Source organism: Varroa destructor, unplaced genomic scaffold, assembly GCF_002443255.2.
Source record: "Varroa destructor unplaced genomic scaffold, Vdes_3.0 BEIS01000006.1, whole genome shotgun sequence".
Classification (NCBI taxonomy): domain Eukaryota; kingdom Metazoa; phylum Arthropoda; class Arachnida; order Mesostigmata; family Varroidae; genus Varroa; species Varroa destructor.
The window spans coordinates 3,834,152-3,854,898 of record NW_019211459.1 but is presented as its reverse complement, the minus strand read 5'-3'; the positions used below and the strand labels follow the sequence as shown (position 1 = coordinate 3,854,898).

General features: G+C 41.4%; 1 protein-coding gene across 3 annotated transcripts in view; it reads right to left on the bottom strand.

Annotated features, from left to right (window-relative positions):
* The window catches only part of jbug (filamin-type immunoglobulin domains fbug), a 48,716-nt gene that overhangs the window by 17,714 nt on the left and 10,255 nt on the right, over positions 1 to 20,747 (bottom strand). For 2 of the 3 annotated variants that reach the window (XR_015330057.1, XM_022809926.2), the window contains exons 2-21: positions 17,291 to 17,571; positions 16,037 to 16,224; positions 14,381 to 14,423; positions 13,961 to 14,105; positions 11,813 to 12,062; positions 11,596 to 11,646; positions 11,326 to 11,467; positions 7,980 to 8,153; positions 7,589 to 7,701; positions 7,106 to 7,280; positions 6,735 to 6,875; positions 6,322 to 6,489; positions 5,972 to 6,087; positions 4,615 to 4,729; positions 4,228 to 4,292; positions 3,844 to 4,037; positions 3,380 to 3,576; positions 3,004 to 3,170; positions 2,674 to 2,728; positions 1,309 to 1,482 (exon numbers count right to left, since the gene is read on the bottom strand). Coding sequence is in view for 2 of the 3 variants with exons in the window: in XM_022809926.2 (XP_022665661.1) it covers positions 1,309 to 1,482; positions 2,674 to 2,728; positions 3,004 to 3,170; positions 3,380 to 3,576; positions 3,844 to 4,037; positions 4,228 to 4,292; positions 4,615 to 4,729; positions 5,972 to 6,087; positions 6,322 to 6,489; positions 6,735 to 6,875; positions 7,106 to 7,280; positions 7,589 to 7,701; positions 7,980 to 8,153; positions 11,326 to 11,467; positions 11,596 to 11,646; positions 11,813 to 12,062; positions 13,961 to 14,105; positions 14,381 to 14,423; positions 16,037 to 16,224; positions 17,291 to 17,570 (2,953 nt within the window). In the remaining variant the exon portion in view is untranslated. Of the gene's footprint in view, positions 1 to 1,308; positions 1,483 to 2,673; positions 2,729 to 3,003; positions 3,171 to 3,379; positions 3,577 to 3,843; positions 4,038 to 4,227; positions 4,293 to 4,614; positions 4,730 to 5,971; positions 6,088 to 6,321; positions 6,490 to 6,734; positions 6,876 to 7,105; positions 7,281 to 7,588; positions 7,702 to 7,979; positions 8,154 to 11,325; positions 11,468 to 11,595; positions 11,647 to 11,812; positions 12,063 to 13,960; positions 14,106 to 14,380; positions 14,424 to 16,036; positions 16,225 to 17,290; positions 17,572 to 18,944; positions 19,170 to 20,747 lie in introns of those variants that run through there. The other variant, XM_086992679.1, reaches the window with a different exon arrangement.

The window sequence follows — 20,747 nt, the reverse complement described above, 5'->3', positions numbered from 1 at the left end:
AAACCCACCCATGCCCAGCTCGATCCCAGACAACGACGTATTAACGGGCAAATACATAGGAGAGAAAGCAGCTGGGGCCGGAGGCCGGCCCGCTGCTCTCTCGTTGCTCGCACAGCTTTGAGAAGAACAGTAGCAGCCATATCGTGCCACACTGCATTTTGAAAAAAAGTCATACGGTGTGACAATTGTGCACCCGATGGGGAGATGGCAGTCGCCGGGCGCTATTAGGCACAGGGTAACTGCTGGCCGATTTGTGTACGGTTTACCTGCTGGGCTTGTCTTCCGCTTGTGATCGACGACCATCATCAGCGTCCCGCTATTTTTCTCTTGCCCGTTCATTCTCTCGACGGCAGACAGCCCCGATGGGATCTAAGTAGCGAACCGGCAAGGAGCACAGACACATTGTGCTTGCCATTCATTCACTGCAACGGTGATAGCGCCGGCTATAGCAATAACAATGCGCTACCCAGTTTAAAAACACATACACTGATATAGTGTAACTCACTTATAGTGCAATGAACCGCCAAGCAATATGGGCTACAATCGGCCCATAAGAATATTTGTTTTTCACAAACGTGGGCAATTGCGCGAACATACAAAACGTTGTAATATGTCTTATGCTACGAATCGTTGATGAAGCGGCAGCTTAATATAGCTGGATACTTTAAGCTATTAAACTCATATTAAAGATTGGAAAGTGAGCCGCATGTAAAAATGAGTAGAAAATAAAAACTTTGTGTAATGTCAAAAATGTCAGGTACATCTATTCCTTTTCTAGTTTCAAAAAAATAAAAAAAAAAAAACACGTTTTAGCTTAGCTCATAAAACCTCTCCGCTACGTTACATTATACACCAAATGCGAAAGTTCTATAAAAACAAGATAAGTTACTTTATGGATTCATTTTTTCCCTTACGCTCACCCTCTATGATGCACCGATGGCGCAAACATCAACACTAAATAGGCGTGTGTTTGTCTAGTTTCCATTTTAATATCAAACCTATAAATAATTTGCCCACTACCTATTGCCTGGCATATTCGGATTGACTCCACCGAACGCTGCTAGCTTTCTGACAGCACGTCTGGGCCGGCAGGTTTTTTTTTTTTCGAGGAACACTTTGATACAGTGTAGCTTGTACACCAATTCTAAAGTAAGGCTCAGTCCTATTTTCCGGTTCTAAGTCAGATATAGTATTCATCTTAACCGCGGCTGGGTAGGATGGCTTTGGATTTTCTGATTAGGAGACAAATTTTTGGCTAAATGAATTCGCAGCGTTTTGAGGCTTATTCGTTACATCGTGATAGCATACCTGGCACATCTTCATCGTTGAAGGTGATGTTGACGAAATGTGGAACCGGTTGAGTCGGTAAGAACGTCATATTGTAAACACCACGCGCACGAATCGATTCTTCTGCACGGACTGAACCCTGACGTGTAGATACGACGAGTTCGAGGGTACCTTCACCCGCAGCGGACGCATCCACTGTTAAATGGCCACAATAATCATTACCAAAGACACCAATCGGAGACACGTTGACCCAAGATATGTCTATTAACCTTGACTTGTTTACGATGGCGAAGGGACATAAGCTGCTAGCCAACGTGACTATATGGACCGAGCTTAAAGGCAAAGGTGAAGGTCACTTTATCCGCAGGCTATAAACTATAACTATAATAGTAAATAGACGAATCAATCACTAGATTTAACGGCAAACATTCCACCAAATCTACCTACCAGCAGACAAACCACTTGTCTCTTGGCAAATTTTTACTTTCGTGTGCGAAATTAAGGGTTCAAGTTATCGTCTTCGAAGGCACCGTAAACAACAAAATGTCTGCAGAGAAAATCCCCCGAATGTCGTTGAGTTTTGGGTCTGTCTGTCTGTCTGTCTGTCTGTCTGTAAGTTGTTATGTAGATAATAAGGATCAAGGTCGTATGTCAGGAGTCATTGGAAATCCTTCGCCGTTAAGCTACGCACAATCCCATCTTGTATGAAATTCAGACATCAGCCGAGCGTTGCGTATTTACTAACTAGATATTCTGACTATTATCAATAGGTTCGGGTTATTGGCCTCCCACATTCATCAAAGTGCCGAGCGCCCCTCTAACAACTGGTGCACCCGATTTCGCACCTTCCACGTACTGCTGCCTGCGTAGTGTAGACCGATTAAATGGATTCATAATTTACGGATGTGGGGTATGATCTGCGTGTGATATAGTATAAAGTACCTAAATTTGTCGTCGGTGACGTGCAGTTGCAAAATGCTTGTTTAGGTAAAACAGATCTTCAAGTCTCAGGGAACTAATGTTGGAAACGAACCGCATCAAGGAAAGCAATTCACGGTAACACGGTTTCTAGGATCGCTTCGAACGATAATGTTTTATTTAGCGTGGGCCTGAAAGATCTAAACTCTAAAAAATTAGCTCTGGTAATTGACCTTAGCGTTATGACTTTATGTCTGTGTTAAAGAACGAATGAAAGCAAAACAGGTTGCAATGAAGTAACAACGTTTAAATTTGCCGGAAACAAACGACACTGACTGAAAGATAAAGAGGCGCATACCCTAAAACTTCCATGTACGCTTTTGTATCTATCATTTGTATCGATATTTCTAAGATATGGGTACCTCGAAGCTAATTATTTAAAGAAGTAGCAACAGAGTGAATACTAACCTAAGAAGACAACGGGTTTTCCTACAATTCCACGTGTTAGACCCGATACAACGACCTGAAATATACTATTATTATGTATATTATAGGAACTTGTCCTCAGTTGCTTCTATAAGTCTTCGATATATGAATTGTAATTTAACCAAAAAAGAAATACTGCCACTATGAAAAAATGACGCCGTTTCTAAGCAGGTGTCGTATCCTTTAGTTCGTTCATACTTCCATATAGGTTGTGCAGAAATTTTATATTGACAGCTAGACTTTACGATGTACTGGCATGGGATAGAATAGCTCTTTTGCCATTGGGCAGCCGGATCTGTGCATTTCACTGACCTTGTTTACGTCGTACACATTGCAAACGAACGGTGAGCCAGCCACATGTTCGCCCCCAAGAAGGACCTCCACCCTCTGCGGACCGACTTCACGCGGGTGAAATTCTGCTGAGTAATCTCCAGTGTTGTTTTTCGTAAGGGCCACCGGAATATCCGAACCACTTGGAGCTAAACGATATGTACATTAGCAACTGAACAACTCTATACCTTTTCAATAATATTACACGTCTCTGCATTAGGTTTAAGTGAAGAACACATACATTTAATTGTAAATGTATAGTCGTGTTTGCTTGAGCTAGTTATAAAGATGTTGAAGCGAAAATGTACGGAACATAAAGCAAAACAGTATTTATCGTCCCTAACGTTTACTCATATACCTGTGGCCTTAACGTGCACTGACTGATCGCTGCCTTTTGAGTGGACAACAAACCGGGCTCCGCGAGCCACAGAGGTCATCCTCAGTTCAGATCCGCTAACCGGACTTTGCTGGCAGTCATGAACGATAGCATTAAATGGACTACCAGGTACAGCCGCCCCGTTGAATTTAACCGAGATGCTGTGTACGAGCGGCTCACTGTTACACACCATACGGAAAGAAATTATAGAATTTATAACAATCTGTGTCGCCATCTAAATAAGCCATAAAATCTCTGTCAACATTAATACGACTTGCTTACAATATCAGTGAGACAAGCCAAATATGTCATATCATATAGAATATAGAAATGAATCATCAAACGGAACTAGTCTTCGTCTCCTACAATGTCAGTTGAACAGAGTGCGCTCTCTGGTTTTTGCGTGCCATTTTCATAATTACTATCCGGCAAAAAGTTAATCTTACCTGGGCTTAAAATTCACTCTAAAACGAGCGTTGCCTTCACTTTGCACATAATTCGGCACGTTTCGTCCTCCTACGGATACGATAATTTCCAGGTTTCCAGCGCCTGCTGCAGATGCGTCGATGCTAAAGTACAATGGTCTGCCAACGGTCCCTTCTCCCAGATCCTCAACACGAACCATCAAAGGATCGTACACCTTCAGAAAGGAGACAATTACCGGTATTTCCAAAAATAGGGCTTTACTAAATCATCACTATGGTATACGTATCGACTGAAACAGTATGAACGCTCATGAACTATATATGCGCAAATGAAACAACAATTGTTTGCAATTTCGAATATACAACAATAATCAATAGATAAACTTTAAGTATAAAATAACACACCTTGCATATAAAGGGGGAGCCGGGCACGGGAATTTGATTTACCCGAAGATCCACGAGGTAGTCGCCTGACGCAGAGACGATGTAAAGTAAATATATATTATATTTGATATAACCTTAATATTTAGCGTTTTCGATCAGACGAAACGAACCGAAGCTAGACCACAACACGTCCTTTAGATCAGCAGACAGACAGATGCGTTACCTATTAAGCTATCACGGGGACAGATCTGTATAGCCCAAAACGATTCGCGTTTCCTAGCAGATCTGCTAAATATTTGCTGGTGAAGTTCATAGTTAATGAAGACTACGAGTCACAAAGAGCGTACAGAAAAACTCTGAAGCAGAACTGGCAGAACTGTATGAGTTATTTAAATAGAGAGCACCAACCAACTTCCGTCGGAGTGTACTCGACCGTGTATCCGATCTGAGGGTTTCCAACCATTTTGGCGGGAACTCGATCGTTTCCAGGGCCACTAACACCCACGGCCATCTGACCAATGTCCTATAAATTTTATAAAAATGCAGTTGTTAGCTACGATATTCATTTCGTCTATGAAAATTATACCTGATGAATCAAATTAAATTAGATCGATGAGTATACCACCTAAATTGTTTTGTTCTACGTATAACAATTTCGAACGGTTCTATAACCCAGTAATCGTTAAAGCAACTTAGCGTCTAGCGTGACAGCTGCTCATGTCGTTGAGTGTCTATACTTGGTCCTTTTTCATATTTCAAAACAGGATTGTATATTTTTCTAATAATATTTTCCAGCCTATTGAGATCCATCGTTAAAATATAGAAAAAAAAAATGATATTCTTAATACCGAATATGAATAGATTAGCGTCACGTCTAAATGGCTGGCAAAAATATACTTTAGATAAATTTGCGCATAGATATAAATCGGCACGATGGCCTTGCGCCGCGCCTTCAAACTAAAAAACGTTTAGGTCCGGCAAATGCATCAGGACAACAGTTAAAAATGGTCACGATCGCTTTTACCATAACACGCTGTCGTTCCACTAAAACAGACAGAACTGTGTTAGGGGATTTCATTTCTGAGTAGCTTGTTTACTATACTCGTGCTCTTACGAGGATGACACGTTACCCGGCATATTAGAGCTCTCCAGATTGCTTTGAGTATGGAGGAACGTCTTAGCTTTCGACGACCTCTTCGAGGCTGTGGCTCAACTTTCGATATACTATCAAGTAAAACCATGGAGTGATCTTGTTCTACACCAGCGCGGGCCATTGCACGTTTACAAGCACACATGCTCATGCGACATTGAGACATTCTGCACGATCAAACTGTACACGATCAACTAAAGTTAAAAGACAGACTACACTCGAAATAGCGACTTGGATCCTTTTTACAGTAACAAAAAGAGTACTGATTTATTATAGTAGCAATTAAATGCATTGGGTAAAAAGGTTCATTGTGTTTTTAACAAAGTCGAATCTTGATGAAGACAACGCAATCAGCTGATTTTGTGTAGGTAACGGCAATGCGTCATAGGCGAAGCGCACGTGCCTCACTCAATCACCTCGTGTCGCATTGTTAAAGAACAATGACGCTGATGATCGCAAGACCGAGCAGATTTGTTTCTAAGTGCGTGACGCCGCGCGATCGGATAATCAAGCTTTTGCAAACTCGAGTTGTTGTATATATCGTATAAATTCTTACTAATCTCCAAGTAACGGTTTGAAGACAACGTATTCTAGCACATATGTTTGTCAACTGACCTGTCCAGCAGTGGTGATCTTGAATGTGGTAAGAGAATTGACGGGACATCTGTCCACACCATCTCCATAAGCAGAAACACACGAAAGATCCACAACTTGGCACGTAAAGGGTGAACCTGTGATAATAAAGATAGCGTGTTTGTTAACCATTATTATCGCGTTCGTTCGGAAGCCAATTAAGCGTTACTTATTATTAGAGAGGCCACATTTAGTATACTAAAATGGGAGAAAAAAAAAATCAAACAATAACATTGCGTAGAGAAGCGATGCGTCGACGAAACTGACAACAGAAACGTTAATCAGAGCCAATGATTTCGAAGTTGCATCAATATTTTTTGAACTTGGATTACCTGGAACGTTTTCTCCGTTGAAGTTCACGTCGATTTCATGTGGTCCTGCTTCCTGTGGGGTGAAATGAATAGAGTAGAGCGAGGCGCTTTGGGCTTGAGGGTTTGTTGCAACGCGTCCTCGGTTAACTATTACTTCCAGGTTACCAGGCCCCGCACCAGCCGTTTCAACTAAAGTACCGTAGGATATTTCGAACCGTGCTTGAATTTAGTTCATATATGTTGATACTGTATATTTCAAAGCAGTTTCACACTGGACGGGATAGTTCAATTTATATACATTTGGTTACCAGATCTTCGTAGAGTTTTTATGAGGTGTGCAAGTCGTTTATGCTTCACAAAGTCATCAAAAGAGAGTCTCATAGATTTCAGCCTTCGATACTACTACTGAAATTAAGTGTATTGCATAGTTTTACCAAGGAATGACGCGATGCTACCGACTGTAGCTTGGGCTGGTATTTGACTAACGCAAATTCGGGACACGTCATAGACTTTCCATATAAACGGACTGCCTGCCAGCGGCTGGTCGCGGAATCGTACTTCAATTCGGTACTCTCCTGCAGAAAACAAAAGCGTTAGGTCTATGAGCTGTTCCTAGTAATCGTAGTAGAAGCATCTGGCTTAAGTTCACGTATATAAAGGAACGTCAGTGTTCTGGTCTTTTCAAGTAGAACCCATACAGAAAGTACGGCTCGCCCCAATGTGCATCGATATTCCAGTAATCGATATGCAAACATTCAATGTCACGACTGTCCAATTAGTTACATTTGGCCTGCATAAAACTCACCCGCCATCGCCGGGGTAAATTCGACTGCCAGTTGTTCATCAACAAGCTCGGCGCCATTTTTTCCCGCATTATAATGAGCCTGTGACTCACGAAGCGAGAAGGGAACTACACTCCCATCGGGATTCGTGACTCGGGCAAACAGTTGCGCGGGTGATACGTAAGAGCCTTGAAGAAGCTGCGGCGAAAGAAGTCAACTATTTGGATCAACCGCCATTCGAAATTACGTTGCTTCTAATCTATCGAAACTATCTATCGTTTTGGTATGACAATGGTTATATCAAAAATCTTCACCATTGATTAGTAAACGGCTAATGAAAAGTAAATCTCTCAGTTGTCGTAAGTTTAGTTCCGTATTTGCAGAACTTCGATATCCTGTGACCTGTGTGTATTCTTGAGCCTTAGTGGTGGTGTTCGTTTTGACCGTGCTTAGAGAAGGGCAAAAGCAACGGAAGGGGGCAAAGAAGTAATTGAATCCATACATACCAGCTTAGCTGGGCAGTTAACAGCCGAACAGAGACCATCGTCATCCATCACGCTAACAATTGGATGATGATCGGGAACTCCGATTTCAGAGACAATAACGCTAAATGGAGATCCTGAAAATTCATTATTGAATTCATAGGCAACCTTCAATTCATGAAGTAAGTATATCGATGAGGCATCAATATCAATCAACTATATTTAGATAGATTCTAAATAGATCCGTTTGGGACTAGGCATCAACAAAATAAAGACTAATGAAGGCGCATGATTTAAGAACTGTGACACAAAAAACTGCTTGTTTATTATAGATGATTAGCAGATACAAAAATAGCGGCTGCGTGTAAAAAAAAAAAAGCGTGTTTAGTTACTTAATTTTCTAGGCGTATATTACCTGGAACTGATTTTTGATTGAAACTTATACAGAGTTGATGTGGAACTATTAATTGCGGGACGAAGCACACAGCAAATTTGGCTCCTCCAAGAGGTCGGACCTGCGTCGGAACATTCACTTCGCCAGCATTGACAGTGATTTCCAGGTTCCCTTCTCCGGACGAACTTGCATCAACTATAATATTATTTTAGACAGACATTTATCAGTGAGGAATGAAAGAGAGGAAGAATGGAGAGAAGAAGAAGAAAAAAAAAGCTAAATTACCGTCTTTTTAAACTGTTCTTTGAGGTAACACTCTCGGTACATTGATGTATCTATTTTGGGTGTTTTGCTGAGCTACCAAACAAGCGTGAGGAGTGACAGTTGGCATACAATATATGCGTTCTAATTGCAGACGTACGTACTACTGCAAGGAAAAAATCACGGACCGTTATGCCATGCTCTTACTAAACAAAAGAAAGAAGCTTTGATCTTTATTTAGAAATCGGAGCAAAGCATTTTCTTCCTAACCCCTTCCCACAGTACTCTCAAGATGACCAACGGCTGACGGTCGGAGACGATTAAAATAATGTTTTTACTCGCTGCATCTCATCTTTCCTCGAATGATAACAAGCAAAAGATCGGTTCAGGGAGCACCATTTTAATCCGAAATGAATACTGACGTGAAATCTGTTTCGGTGGGGACATGGCGGTATGCAGCATCAGTGCTCTGATCATTTGTCTAGTTATAACTGGAAACTATCAGTGAAATTATCAAATCTTCTATATATTTTGATTAGACATTTTATTAACCACTTAATTTTAGACTAGAATTCCGGCAATGAGCTTTTTTTATATACTTTAACCCAAATCAAGCACTACTATAAGGGGAAAATGGCAAATGATGTGGAATAAAGCAAATAAAACTCATACTTAACGAGGTTTCCAGCCAAGAAATACTTTCTGAACACAGCTTAGAATATCACCTAATTGGTCCTGTAGATTTCCAACTGCTGTCGACGGTTTCCTGGTCAAAGGCTAGCAATTGCACTTATACATAATGCCATGAAATAACATTACAACGAAAACCCAGCTGGACACGCTTTTACATTATCGATGCCCGAGTACAAAGTCCTAACCCACTCCAACTGCTAACGAAGTCCACCTTGGATCCGCTGTTTTCACTCACTGTTAGAACGAAAATCACAGTTCCCGCTTAACTGATCCTGTGGTCAAATCCTTTCCGCTGTAGATAATAAGCAACACCATTATAATGAGGATAATTGTCCATAACACCTATAGACGTTCGGTATCGCATACACATACAAGCAGGAACCTATTGAATCGAAATGTGTTTCCTGTGTTGTTATAGGCACACCAAGCACATCTGACGGATTCAAATAGTACTGACTCCGATAGCTCCGACCGCGGTAGAAAAATAAACCGTACGAAACGTGCAAAGCCATTATTATATTTGGCGAACAACGCGATTGCTGCCATATAAATCGTACAGCGTGGCCTGTCAGGTTAGACGGACAAAACGGACCCTCCCAGCAGATGCCACCAAATCAAAACCTTCGCTATGCTAGCAATGACATGCTACGTCATAACGGCAACAGCAGCAGCATTCGGAGCGTAAGGACGAGAAGTGGTATTTTTCGCATGATTTTGCGCGAGAGGCCACGGAACGTCTTGTTTCAAAGACGACATTGATACTGACACCGAAAAACCGCGGTTAGCGTTAAGAAGGACGGATACAGTGATGGTGTTTCCTTTCGGCAGTTTAGGGTCGGACCGGCGGCCGCGCTTTCTTTGGGGGTCAAGCCCATTGATGCCCGGCCTGGCACCGCCATTGCGACGTCGCAAAACAGCACGCGCTCACACAGTACATACAATATTAAGCAGCGGCAACTACTATTTCGGCGCGACGTCGCCGATGATGCGGGATTCGTCTCGGCTGCGCTGGCTGGACTCAGCTTCGGCGTCAGCGTTGCTTTAGGCACACCACTGTAGCCATGTTTCTTTTTCTGTTGTCGACCAGATGCGAGCGGGGTCTAAAGATTCGTACAGGGCGGGACGGAACCGCTAGAAAACTGGCCTGCGGACACAACACTGTTGTAGCATTTAACACAGAGACGCACAGGGCGCGAGCAGAGAAGTGACAGAATGGGACACGTTTGCTGTAGCTACGAGCGCCAACATCGACCAGAGTGCCGACCACGCTGTAGTCGACCAATCGAGCTACTCCGGAACAGATAAAGCCATACGCCTTGAGCAAAAAAAGCCCAACAGCAACATACGATAGCGGTCCCGTAATAGCTGGGCCAGTAGAAACGCTCAAGTTGCAGTAAGCAAGTATCGTTACAAAACCGTCGTTAAGCTATAACGGTCCCCGCGGCCAGCAGAAATGGTTCGGCTGCCCAATTCGAAGACTAATCGGAGAATACATTTACGGGACTGCTGTTTAACTTCAAGTGCGGCAAAGCAATAAAGTTTCCGCAAAAAAGAACAATAAGATATTAAATCACAGAATCAAGGAACGAGGGTAGTGTGGCACAATTTACGCGCGTAGTAGAATTGAAAACTGATCATAGTAATTGGCAACTGATGCCGTGTCAGGCTGAAAGGGCACCATTTCTTTCGCAGATATGGTACAGCCCCCTACCGAATACTACGTGGAGCAGAAGATGCGAGCCTTGTTGACTATACACATGAATTAGATTACGCGTGCTAAGACTTTTTAAGACACGTTACCTTGAACTGAATAGATATCGCTGTTATCACTTATTACTGACATTATTACTTATCCTAGACCGTGAATGTCTGCTCAATATGGATTCAAAAAGATGCGTAACGAAATTGCATGATATAAGACGTTAAACTCGTTGATTTTCAAGACTGCCCTTTGCTACTAGGCCTATTTCTAATAGAAATTCTAAGGAAAGTGTTCGGTTTAGGGTATTCAAGCAGGCCCGAGTTTACAGAAATTAGGCAGAGAGTGATAACCAAATCAGGGTAGTGGCTTCCATAGGGTCGTCGCTCCAACGCATCTGCAGTGCCCACGTGTTACGAATTTTGCATTTTCTACTTTTAGCTATGCCAGTTTACTCTTAGTTATACGAGTTATGCCAGACGTTAGATGGCATACCCAAGGTTCCTCTAGCCTATTACCACTGGGGCTTGTCGAAGTGGGCTTTACATACTTCTAGCGTCAAAAAACCTGGTAAATGTCTTGAATAAGCTTTTTCACTAGTATGCGGGTCTTTGCTTCGAGTCGGTGGAGTCACGACAAACGTAAAAAAGATTTGCGTTCATTAAAAATGGCCCCGTTGGGTACCGAAATATATTGTGCAATTACGCTACATACCGACAAACTCGACGGTTTCCCCGACAGCCCCATTTGGAGCGCGCATGACCTGCACAAGTCGCGAATCAAAACATCTCACATTGGCCGGTGTTCCATCGAGACTTTGCCCGTTGTATTCGACGTTGACGACATGAACGCCCACCTATGATCAATAGATAATATCCACCATAAAATATAAACGTTTAATTGAGAAGCTATGTATTGTTACGTGGCGATCGGGACTGCACTTGTTAGAAAATAACACGTCCTCCCAAAGACAATACTAGGTACCTGTTTAGGAGTGAACTCGACAGTGACCACGTCTGCTTCATAACCGGCCGCCTAAAAATATGACCATCCGAAGAAAAATAAAACATTGAATCCGTTTAAATTGTCTGTTATGCATATTTATTAGGTACCAAATAGCATTGTCTTGCTATTTAACCTATGCTTGAATGGATCTATGCTTGATAAGTTAAATTAGATTGCTATTACTGGATACACATACCTTGAGGGAAACCGGTACGCTGTTTCGTGACGGCGAAAGTACACTGACTCGGATTAACTCCCGCTTACCCCCAGGAATTCGGACAGCAAAAGAGACCGGCTCATCTGCGGGAACCAGTTCTAACTGAGAGAGATCTACCCGATAATTGCTCGCTTTTTCAACTGACGTGCTCTTTGAAGTTGTTTTCGTATTTCGCCCGATCTGAGCGCGGATTTCAAGCGGACAGCACGGAACAAGAACCCCGTTGAATCTAAGGGAAAAAAAAATGGTTTTACTAGCAATAGCACTATCTGCGTCACTCAATTTTTTCTTCATGTTAGACAGTTATCTAAAAGTAACACACACCTCTATGTCGATACAGATCGCTAATTCTTGTGTAGCAGAGTTCACAGATCGAATGGCTAGCTTATCTCTCTCTGTATATGAAGTGAAACAGGATTGTTTCACTCCATATACCATATGCTTTTACCAGCCGCTTGTTCAAGAGAGGTCTTAAGCAGACGTCCAGGTAATCAGTACCCTGCTGGAAAACCACATGAGTTAATATTGCCGTGTTGTCAAAAATACTCTATTTCTGAGAAACCTAACGAAGCCGAGAATGAAAAACGTCAGAAAACTGGCCCGTTGGACATTTTCGATGATTCTTGGATTCAGCCGAGTCAACGAATTTCTTCTATCACTGCCTATCGATATCGATCAAGTTACGGTAAATTGACAGCATACGGAACCAGATAAAATAGGTTACACGTATTATTAAATTTAAATAGTTTCGATAAGGTCGCGTGCGGAGATTCAGCTTACTCGAGCATCCAACATGGTATCGATTAAAAATTCAATGAAACACCAAGACATTTGTAGTAGTTCGTTCGGGCAAGCTGGAAATTTACTGAAAAACCAGTAGACTTTCGTTTGAGTATTTCTATATTATAACACAAAATCCTCTATAGCTATACTGGAAGTAAAAGTTGTTCATCGAACGGCTAGTTGAAAGCGGTCTAAACTGCGACCTAACACACAGGTTCTAATCATTTTAACAAAAATTGCTCATCTCTACGAACTCTGACCACAATAATCACAATCAGCGCAGATGCTAGCGGAAAATAATGTGTGAGCGATGTCGAACGACGACCCAGCCCCAGCAGACCATTCTCCTGAGTGGGTCAGCTACGCGTACCTAAGAAACCTACAAGTTTGATTTCACCAACTCTCCATTTCACAATCATACTAGCTTACATTACATCTTAACATGATACTGGTAGAAGGGAAATATCGAAGCGCACTGTTATTGATAATAACAGATCATTCGTCGATATAGCAGAATAAGGACACATGTGCACCCGGTATCAAGAAGCAAACACTATCAGACGACCTCTCCGTACTCGTATTTATGCTAATGAATCTCTATATATATATAATATTTTGGTAGAAATGGTGTAGTGTTAAGTTGTCGATTAGGTAACTTGAATGAGAAATCGTTTTCCAAGTTTCAGCTATCTAAGCACCCGCAAGTTATCAAAGTAAGGGGTATGCCGTGTTACGAGTAGACCAGACGAAGCTCATGAGGTTTACGGGCCATGCATTTGCTTATCTCCGCTCGAAGAATGCATTAAAAATCTTTGCCTCCTCTCATTGTCCCTCAAGCCGCAAACTGACGGCTGTTGTTATGCCTGCACTGAGTGAGGAAAACAAGAAGCCTGTATATTGCCTACCATTATATTGATTTACTTCATAGTAACAACCAGTGATGAATATAGCTTAGATCAATAAATATATCTATTCAATAATTTATTTACAGTTCACTATCGCTCTCTGTATATAGTTGGTTTTATCATGTCAATCAAAGTTGGCTCCCTACTTTCGGTTGCTAACTAATTAAGCTCCATGCGTATTCTTATGCTCGATAATCTATATTAGAGTTTCTGGATTGATGGAACATGATTTTGTTGCAATAAAAATGCAATTATCTCCTTTCCTACAGTTAACTCTCAACGAGGATGAGAACTCTCAAGGATAGCTCTCAACGCAGTTAGTTGAGTACTTAATGCGCAGTTTTGTCTTCATTGTAGTACTTTATCCTGTGTGCGCACCCTAGAGATATGTTCACGGGTAGCTCTTCCGTCTATGCGTAAAGGTCTCTTAGATCGCTACCTGATTTCAACGATGTGATTGGTAGGTTTTTCTGGTACAAAGGAGATGATGCACTTCCCGGATGACAGCACTTCCACCTGATTCGGAACTTCGCCGTGATTCACTGAGATTTCCAACTGGCCTTCGCCTGCCCTAGACGCATCCACTGATTCATCAAACCCAGTGCAAACAAACAATTATTGGGTGAAAGCAACTCTAGCGGGCGTGGGAATATGAAGATTACCCAACGAGTATCTCTGGTTGACTTTTTTTTATGAACAGCATATGAATGTTACTATGGCACGCAATATCAATTTTAATTACTACTAATTAGATGTGAACGTGCAACACATACACATATATGTATGTATGTATGTATGTATGTATGTATATATATATACTACGAAGTGAAATATCGTAATAAACCGCTAAACAACTAACCGTGAAATTGGGCTGGCTTTCCCACTTCAACGACTTCCGGAACCTGTTACAAGAGCGTGCACAACGTTATGACGATGCCTCAATCATTCAACTGAATCGTAGGTAGATAGATATTATAAGGTAAACTTATGGGCTTCGCTCGTACTTTTATATGAAAGGCTTCAAACTATTCAATCTACTCTCGATCAAGCTTCAATCTGACGAACAAGTATCCCTTTACAATCCACCTATCGCAGTATACCACCAAGTTATTGCGTTTTTTCATGGATTTATTTCAACTATGTCTGTTAATTGTTGCGGTTATTTTATTGCCTTATGCTAAAGTTGTATTAATGCTATTAGGCCATATAAACCAACCGATTAAAGTAATTCTTAACCGGCGATTTAATCAATTTATTGCTTGTCCCAGAAGCTTGACTCTGTTACCTTGTATTGCATCTAAGTTACAGTTAGCTTACTGCACTAATCTTGACATTTTGCCATGGGAACTCCTTTTCAGCCTTTTCATTATCCTTTTTTTTTTTATTTTATTTATCTTCTTTATTTTACTGGGGTTTATTTCTTTACTTCAGTTGATCCATCCTCTAACCTCGTCACCACATCGCGCTAAACTTCCTATACGAACAAATATCTGAGCACAACTTTTAAATTGTCAATAGTTCCAACAAGCTGAATTTCATTACGTCACTATACAAATGTAAAGCTAATCTTCAGCCTTATACCCGGCATTAGTGTGCAGTTTAGACTTTAAGTTAAGAAGTTAGATTCTAACGTATGATTTGCTGTGAAATTTCCACCATCCCATAATTTTGCTAGAGGTACCGTTACGTCGTGCCGGTCTAGTAGCTCCGTGTGAATTCGATAATCTATAGCATTTAGCTCGTTTTTTTGCCTATATAGCTAATCCGTCACCCAGCCGCCGTATGGACATGGACAAGAATGCTAAAACTGTTGGCCTGACATCGTCCCGTTATTCTAATATTAAGGCTATTGTAGTTCCATGACGTTACTACACTTTCTTTCCTATTGTTCGTAATCTATTTTGCGACCTTCACATCTACACACTTATTTTGACTATTTTCAGCCCGTTCTGCAAAGAACAACGTTTTCCATTCAAACGGCAAAGATAGAACAAATCCTTGTTTTAAATGAAGCTTTGTATCTACTTTACAGGATTTAACAAATAGCAACGAAGGTAAATGTCGTTGAAACAGTCCACAGTTAGCGAAAAGTTGTTTAAGAAGGGTCAAACTGATTCAAATTAGCGTTATACCCTATGAATGCAAGATTTATAAGTTTGAAAAAAATTATTCGGCCAACGACCAAAGCCGAACGTGCAGCCCATTTCGGGACAAAACGCTGCCAACCCAGGCAAAATCAGGCCAAAACGAGCACTTGGCAGGGGGTGACTGCAGACTCACACAAGCTTTGAGTTTTAGTTGTACCTAGATACAATAATAGATAGACGTAATCATCTAGCTGTGTGTAAACTGTAACTTAGACAAAAACGGCTTTTCTTTTCTGTTACATTCGGTGGCGTTGTTCTATTCAAACTTTGTATTCTGAGTCTTAATGGAAATTGTCTCATCCCGCTGCAGAATGGGTGGAGCTTGATGGATCACCCTTTGAATTAGTAGAAATATTATTTAGTTTTACCTGGGCGAGTTGTATTCGCGAAGCATCGAAGGCTCTGCATGGTAAAGGACATTCTGGTAGCCTTCGACCGCGAACGACAATATCTAGCGCGTAATTACCCGCCTGTTCTACGTGCACGAGTATATGGAACGTGCCTGGAGAGCGTCGTTCGACACGGACGGGTACCGCCATCTGAGCTCCAGTGCCGGCTGCAATTGCAGATTGTGAAAAAGTTTGGTTTATGTATGCAGCCAATACTTTTTGTATAAAATACAGTAGGTACATGATGCCCATTATGGAACACCGATGAACTGTCTAGTGCACGTTGCTATGAAATATTATACTTAAAAGTTGCCATCAAAGAAATCTATAGCACGATATATATATATAAGGGAACCTGATTACATGTATAATTGGTTCTTTTACTATCTTTCAGCTGCATGTCGAAGGCTTACAAGGCTATCCTGCTTCGGACATATTCCGCCTATTAGTACTTCATTCGCGTACGATCAATTGCCTCGTAAAGGAAATAAGCGCCTAGTGGGGTTTTTCTCGATTCACCAGCAACCGAATGCGCATGTCGCCTTCGTCGGTCAACTGGGGAGAATAGACATTTTGATGGGTCGCCTGTCATCACCGTTTATCGTCAAAATATTCGTATGACTTTGGTTGGTTAAAGCCCATTTTACCTTGATGAATGCCAACCACCGCTGATTCACCAACCTAAAATTGTCAACGGTTGCGAGTTTAAACGGCTGAGCTGGGTTTGTGTTAGCCGTCGCGAAATTATTTAGCATATACATTTCTACACTGGCAGCTATCACAGATAAATTTCGACAAAAATTAGATGTCAATGGAGAACGATGAAGGGACCAACACAAGTGATCGTTTCGACGCGAAGTAATAGCTATACGTACGATGTACGTATGAATAGCTTCTATTCAAAGCCTGAACGAAGAACGAGAAGGTCTCGCAGCTAGAGAACGTACCACATAGAGGCGGTTCTCTGTACTGAAGACGATGCTGATCGGCTCATTGTGTTTCGGATCATAGTTTCGGATCGGCAACGCCGCGTTGCCCAAGTACACACATTACTTTATTCAAAATAACGTCGATCATCTTATCGCTGAACTTACAAGTTATACAAAGCCTCACTTAGTTGACATAATGTAGCAAACCCGTCCATCTTTTATGCAGTAGTTTAACAAATATAAGATCTGCAAATTGTTCAGGTATCCAAAGTCAATGAAATGATAATTTCTCGCTGTCACATACCAACATGCACGAGTAACACTTGAAGTTCGCTATCGGTGACGTTCGGGGGAGTGAGTAACTGAACCAGGTGATGTTGTCTTGCGGAGAACTTGCGAAGTAAATGCGCATCCAGCAGATTACAGCAGTCTGCATCGCCTCCGTTCGTCGGTGACGATGCACCTGCAGGACGTACGCCATTGGTTACCCCTGGCTGAACTGGCGAGAAGTTCCCAGGATACTGAGGCGACGGTAGCTGTGGAGTTCCACAGTCCATTCTGTCAGGAGCTACCCCCGCAGTCATTCTAAAACAAGGAGCAAAGCAACATTAAATTAGAATTCCCCTCAGCTCGTCCAGGGTAAGCAAAGCTTAACGGCAGTAGCCGACATAATACCTGAAACATCTGGTAGACCTACGTAGGTATAAGGAAAAGCTCGTTAGTGGAACTTCAACTGCTTCTGTTTCTGTATTTCTGCAATGAAACTAAGTGAATATGCATGTTTGCCCCATAACAGAAACTCCGCAAGGTTTTTTTCTACTTAAATAAAGCTCTTGCAAAAAAAAATGCTCTAACCTTTGATCTAAACTAGATCCGTTAAAAAGACGTCATGTAGTGCTAAACAGACGAACTCTTTTGATCGAATCGAGGAGAATAATGTAAATAATAATTATATGAACCATTTCACTTGAAGAACAATGACTTCGTGCATACCTTCGCAAAAAAGCCCCTTCCAGCCAACGATAGCCGTGCTTGCTTGTGACAAAAAGAATATAGGATACCTAAAAGTGGTCACAAACTATCAAACGAATGGCGCTGATTGCTGAAATAATAACATGTGTCTTTCTAAGCTTGTTTATATTTATTTACATATGTTTGCGGTATTCGTGGAGCCTAACAAGGCAGATGTTTAAGCTATCCATAGTGTTCTGAACATAGGAAATTTCGTACCTTTGCGCGAATGCATTGCTGAATACAAGGAACAGGTATGGACGTTGTTCTGCTACGATCATACGTAGAAATCATTTTGCTTAATTTCTATCGGGTACATAGAGTCGTTGTTTTATTCTGCAGTCGTAAAGGTAGCTCCGCTATAGAGGATAAGGACTCTTTGGTTTTTTGCCCAACACTTCAACTTTTTTAGCAAACTAGAAGCAACGAATTGAATATAATTTGATTGCTTATTTAAACGATCTTTACAATAAAAAAAAAAAAAAAAAAAAAAAAACCGCTCGAATTTAGACAGATTCTTCACTGTACCATGTTCTCGACATTGTTTACTACCTCACCAGAAGTGCTTTTTGTCCTTGAATATGAACTTCATTATTTACTTTTACTTCTAAAAGAATCAGAGTCTATAGACCAATCGGAAACGATACTCACGCTGGCGACAACGCCATCATAACTCATTTTCACCTCAGATGCTTTATCATGCAGCATTGATGAAAATCTAACGTTATACAATTTTGTATAAAATTTTCATCTATTAGCTTCCGAACACTTAATTTTACGAGGGTCTATTGCCAAACACTGAACAAGTATTCCCAACGAAACTTATTTGATTCTACCGGAGACAATATCCTATGCTTTACATTTCTACAGATGTACATAACTGCAACAACTAATCGACGTGGCGACCAGCCGGCTAATACTTCTATGCGGTACTGTATTGTAGCTACCTGCTGGCGTTTTTGTCGGTAGTACAGTCCGATCGAAGAGTAGGTTCCGCTCGATCGACCGGTCATTTTGTACCCAGCAGAGGGGTCTGCATTTGTTAATCGTCCATTTACAAAAGGCCACAGCGATTTTGCCCTTTCGAAGGGACGAAGTTCATCAGGGAACGAGCTGCTCGACTGGCAATCAATGTCTGTCTCTGTAGTAGGTCATACGCGAGAAGCTCTACGTTTTCCCATTGGATATAGCGATGTTTTGCCACGAGCATCTCAACGTACGGCCTATGGCGAAAGCTGCCCCGCCATTGACGCAATACGTTGGCCTCGCTAGGGACGCGTATTCTTCTTTGATCAAATCATCTAAAGCGATAGTCTGCTTTGACGACGATTTTATTCGTGTATGTAGGATGGCGGTAGTGCTATCGAAGACGCTGTTGGCAGAGGCCGGAGAAAAATCTAAACATTATAACTAGTCTATTTGACAGGATGCTGTCAAAGATAGCATCGGAACTAAGAAGAATACGCTCAGCAAGGCGCTTGTATGATACTGAATTTTAAGGAGGCCTTTGTAATATAATGAAAACTACGCTACAACACGTAAAAACGTATCGAACATTATCTTCTATTGGTCCAATGAAATTTCGGCGCTGTAATGTAAAATATTTGTTTAGATCTTAGAGACATATTTGTGGCGAACCATTATCTTCCATGCAGTAATCACTACCAAGACATTAACTATAAGCAGCATCATCATGAGTATCTTAAAAGCAAAGATGGCTCGAGCACCGCGAAGCCATTTGTAGCGAAGTTACATTTCTGAAAAAGACGGTAATGCTGATATATTATGTTCACATAGATCAGTATGAACATTTTGATACGTGCATGCACCGAAAGTCGCTCAGATCGCTGTACCAGTCGTGAATCCGGTAATCTTTCAAATACTGAGAACGCCGGATGTCGCCTCATTACTATGAGCTTCTATCATTTTAGACAGCCCAAAAACATGGCTCTTCTGTACAAAGCAAAAACGAAATTAACGGGTGTCTTATTTAACGCGCTTTGTCAAAAGCCGAAATGAGCATACCTTCTTCATTGATAGATGAGCACTAATAATCATGGACACGTTCGTAAACAATAAAAACCACATAGAGAAAAGGGTAAAAAAAAATGCTAACAAGGGGTATTTCATTGCGTAATTAGTTAGATGATAATTTCAGTAAATTGGTCTAGCTAAACAGCTTTCGTGTGCCCCTAATTGTTTTGGCCTCGTCGATTCTAAATAACATCACTCGAACTTCAAGTTCACCGCATCACTGTAGAAGGAGAACATGTAATGCGGCAATACGGACCCTAGATGAAGGTCAGCTGGCGATGCTCTATGAGACTGGTCTTGTAGCCGGTCGTCAAGCACAGAACTTACCACTGTGAAGGCTCGTTACGGTTCGGCCGATGGCCACAACTAGCACAGGTGTTCCTGGAACAAGCCACATAGAAAATACTACGGCCGGGAAACTAGTCCATCAAAGATGAATTGAAAACCATTGTTCATCGACGAGTATTTCTTTGCCATGGTGACAAGTATGAATTCGGTGCAGGGAATGGTTGTATCCTTTTTCTAACATGGGTTTAAATGTGATTTCTCTCTTTTTCTCAATATTTGTGCTTTGCTCATAGAAGGTTGTTCTTTTTGCCAGCAGCATTATTCGTTTATTCAAAGCAGTATATTGCCATGTACGTTTAGCAGTTTTCAACATGTTGTCCGCTGAGAACGTACACTTATTTAGACATATATATATATATATATATATA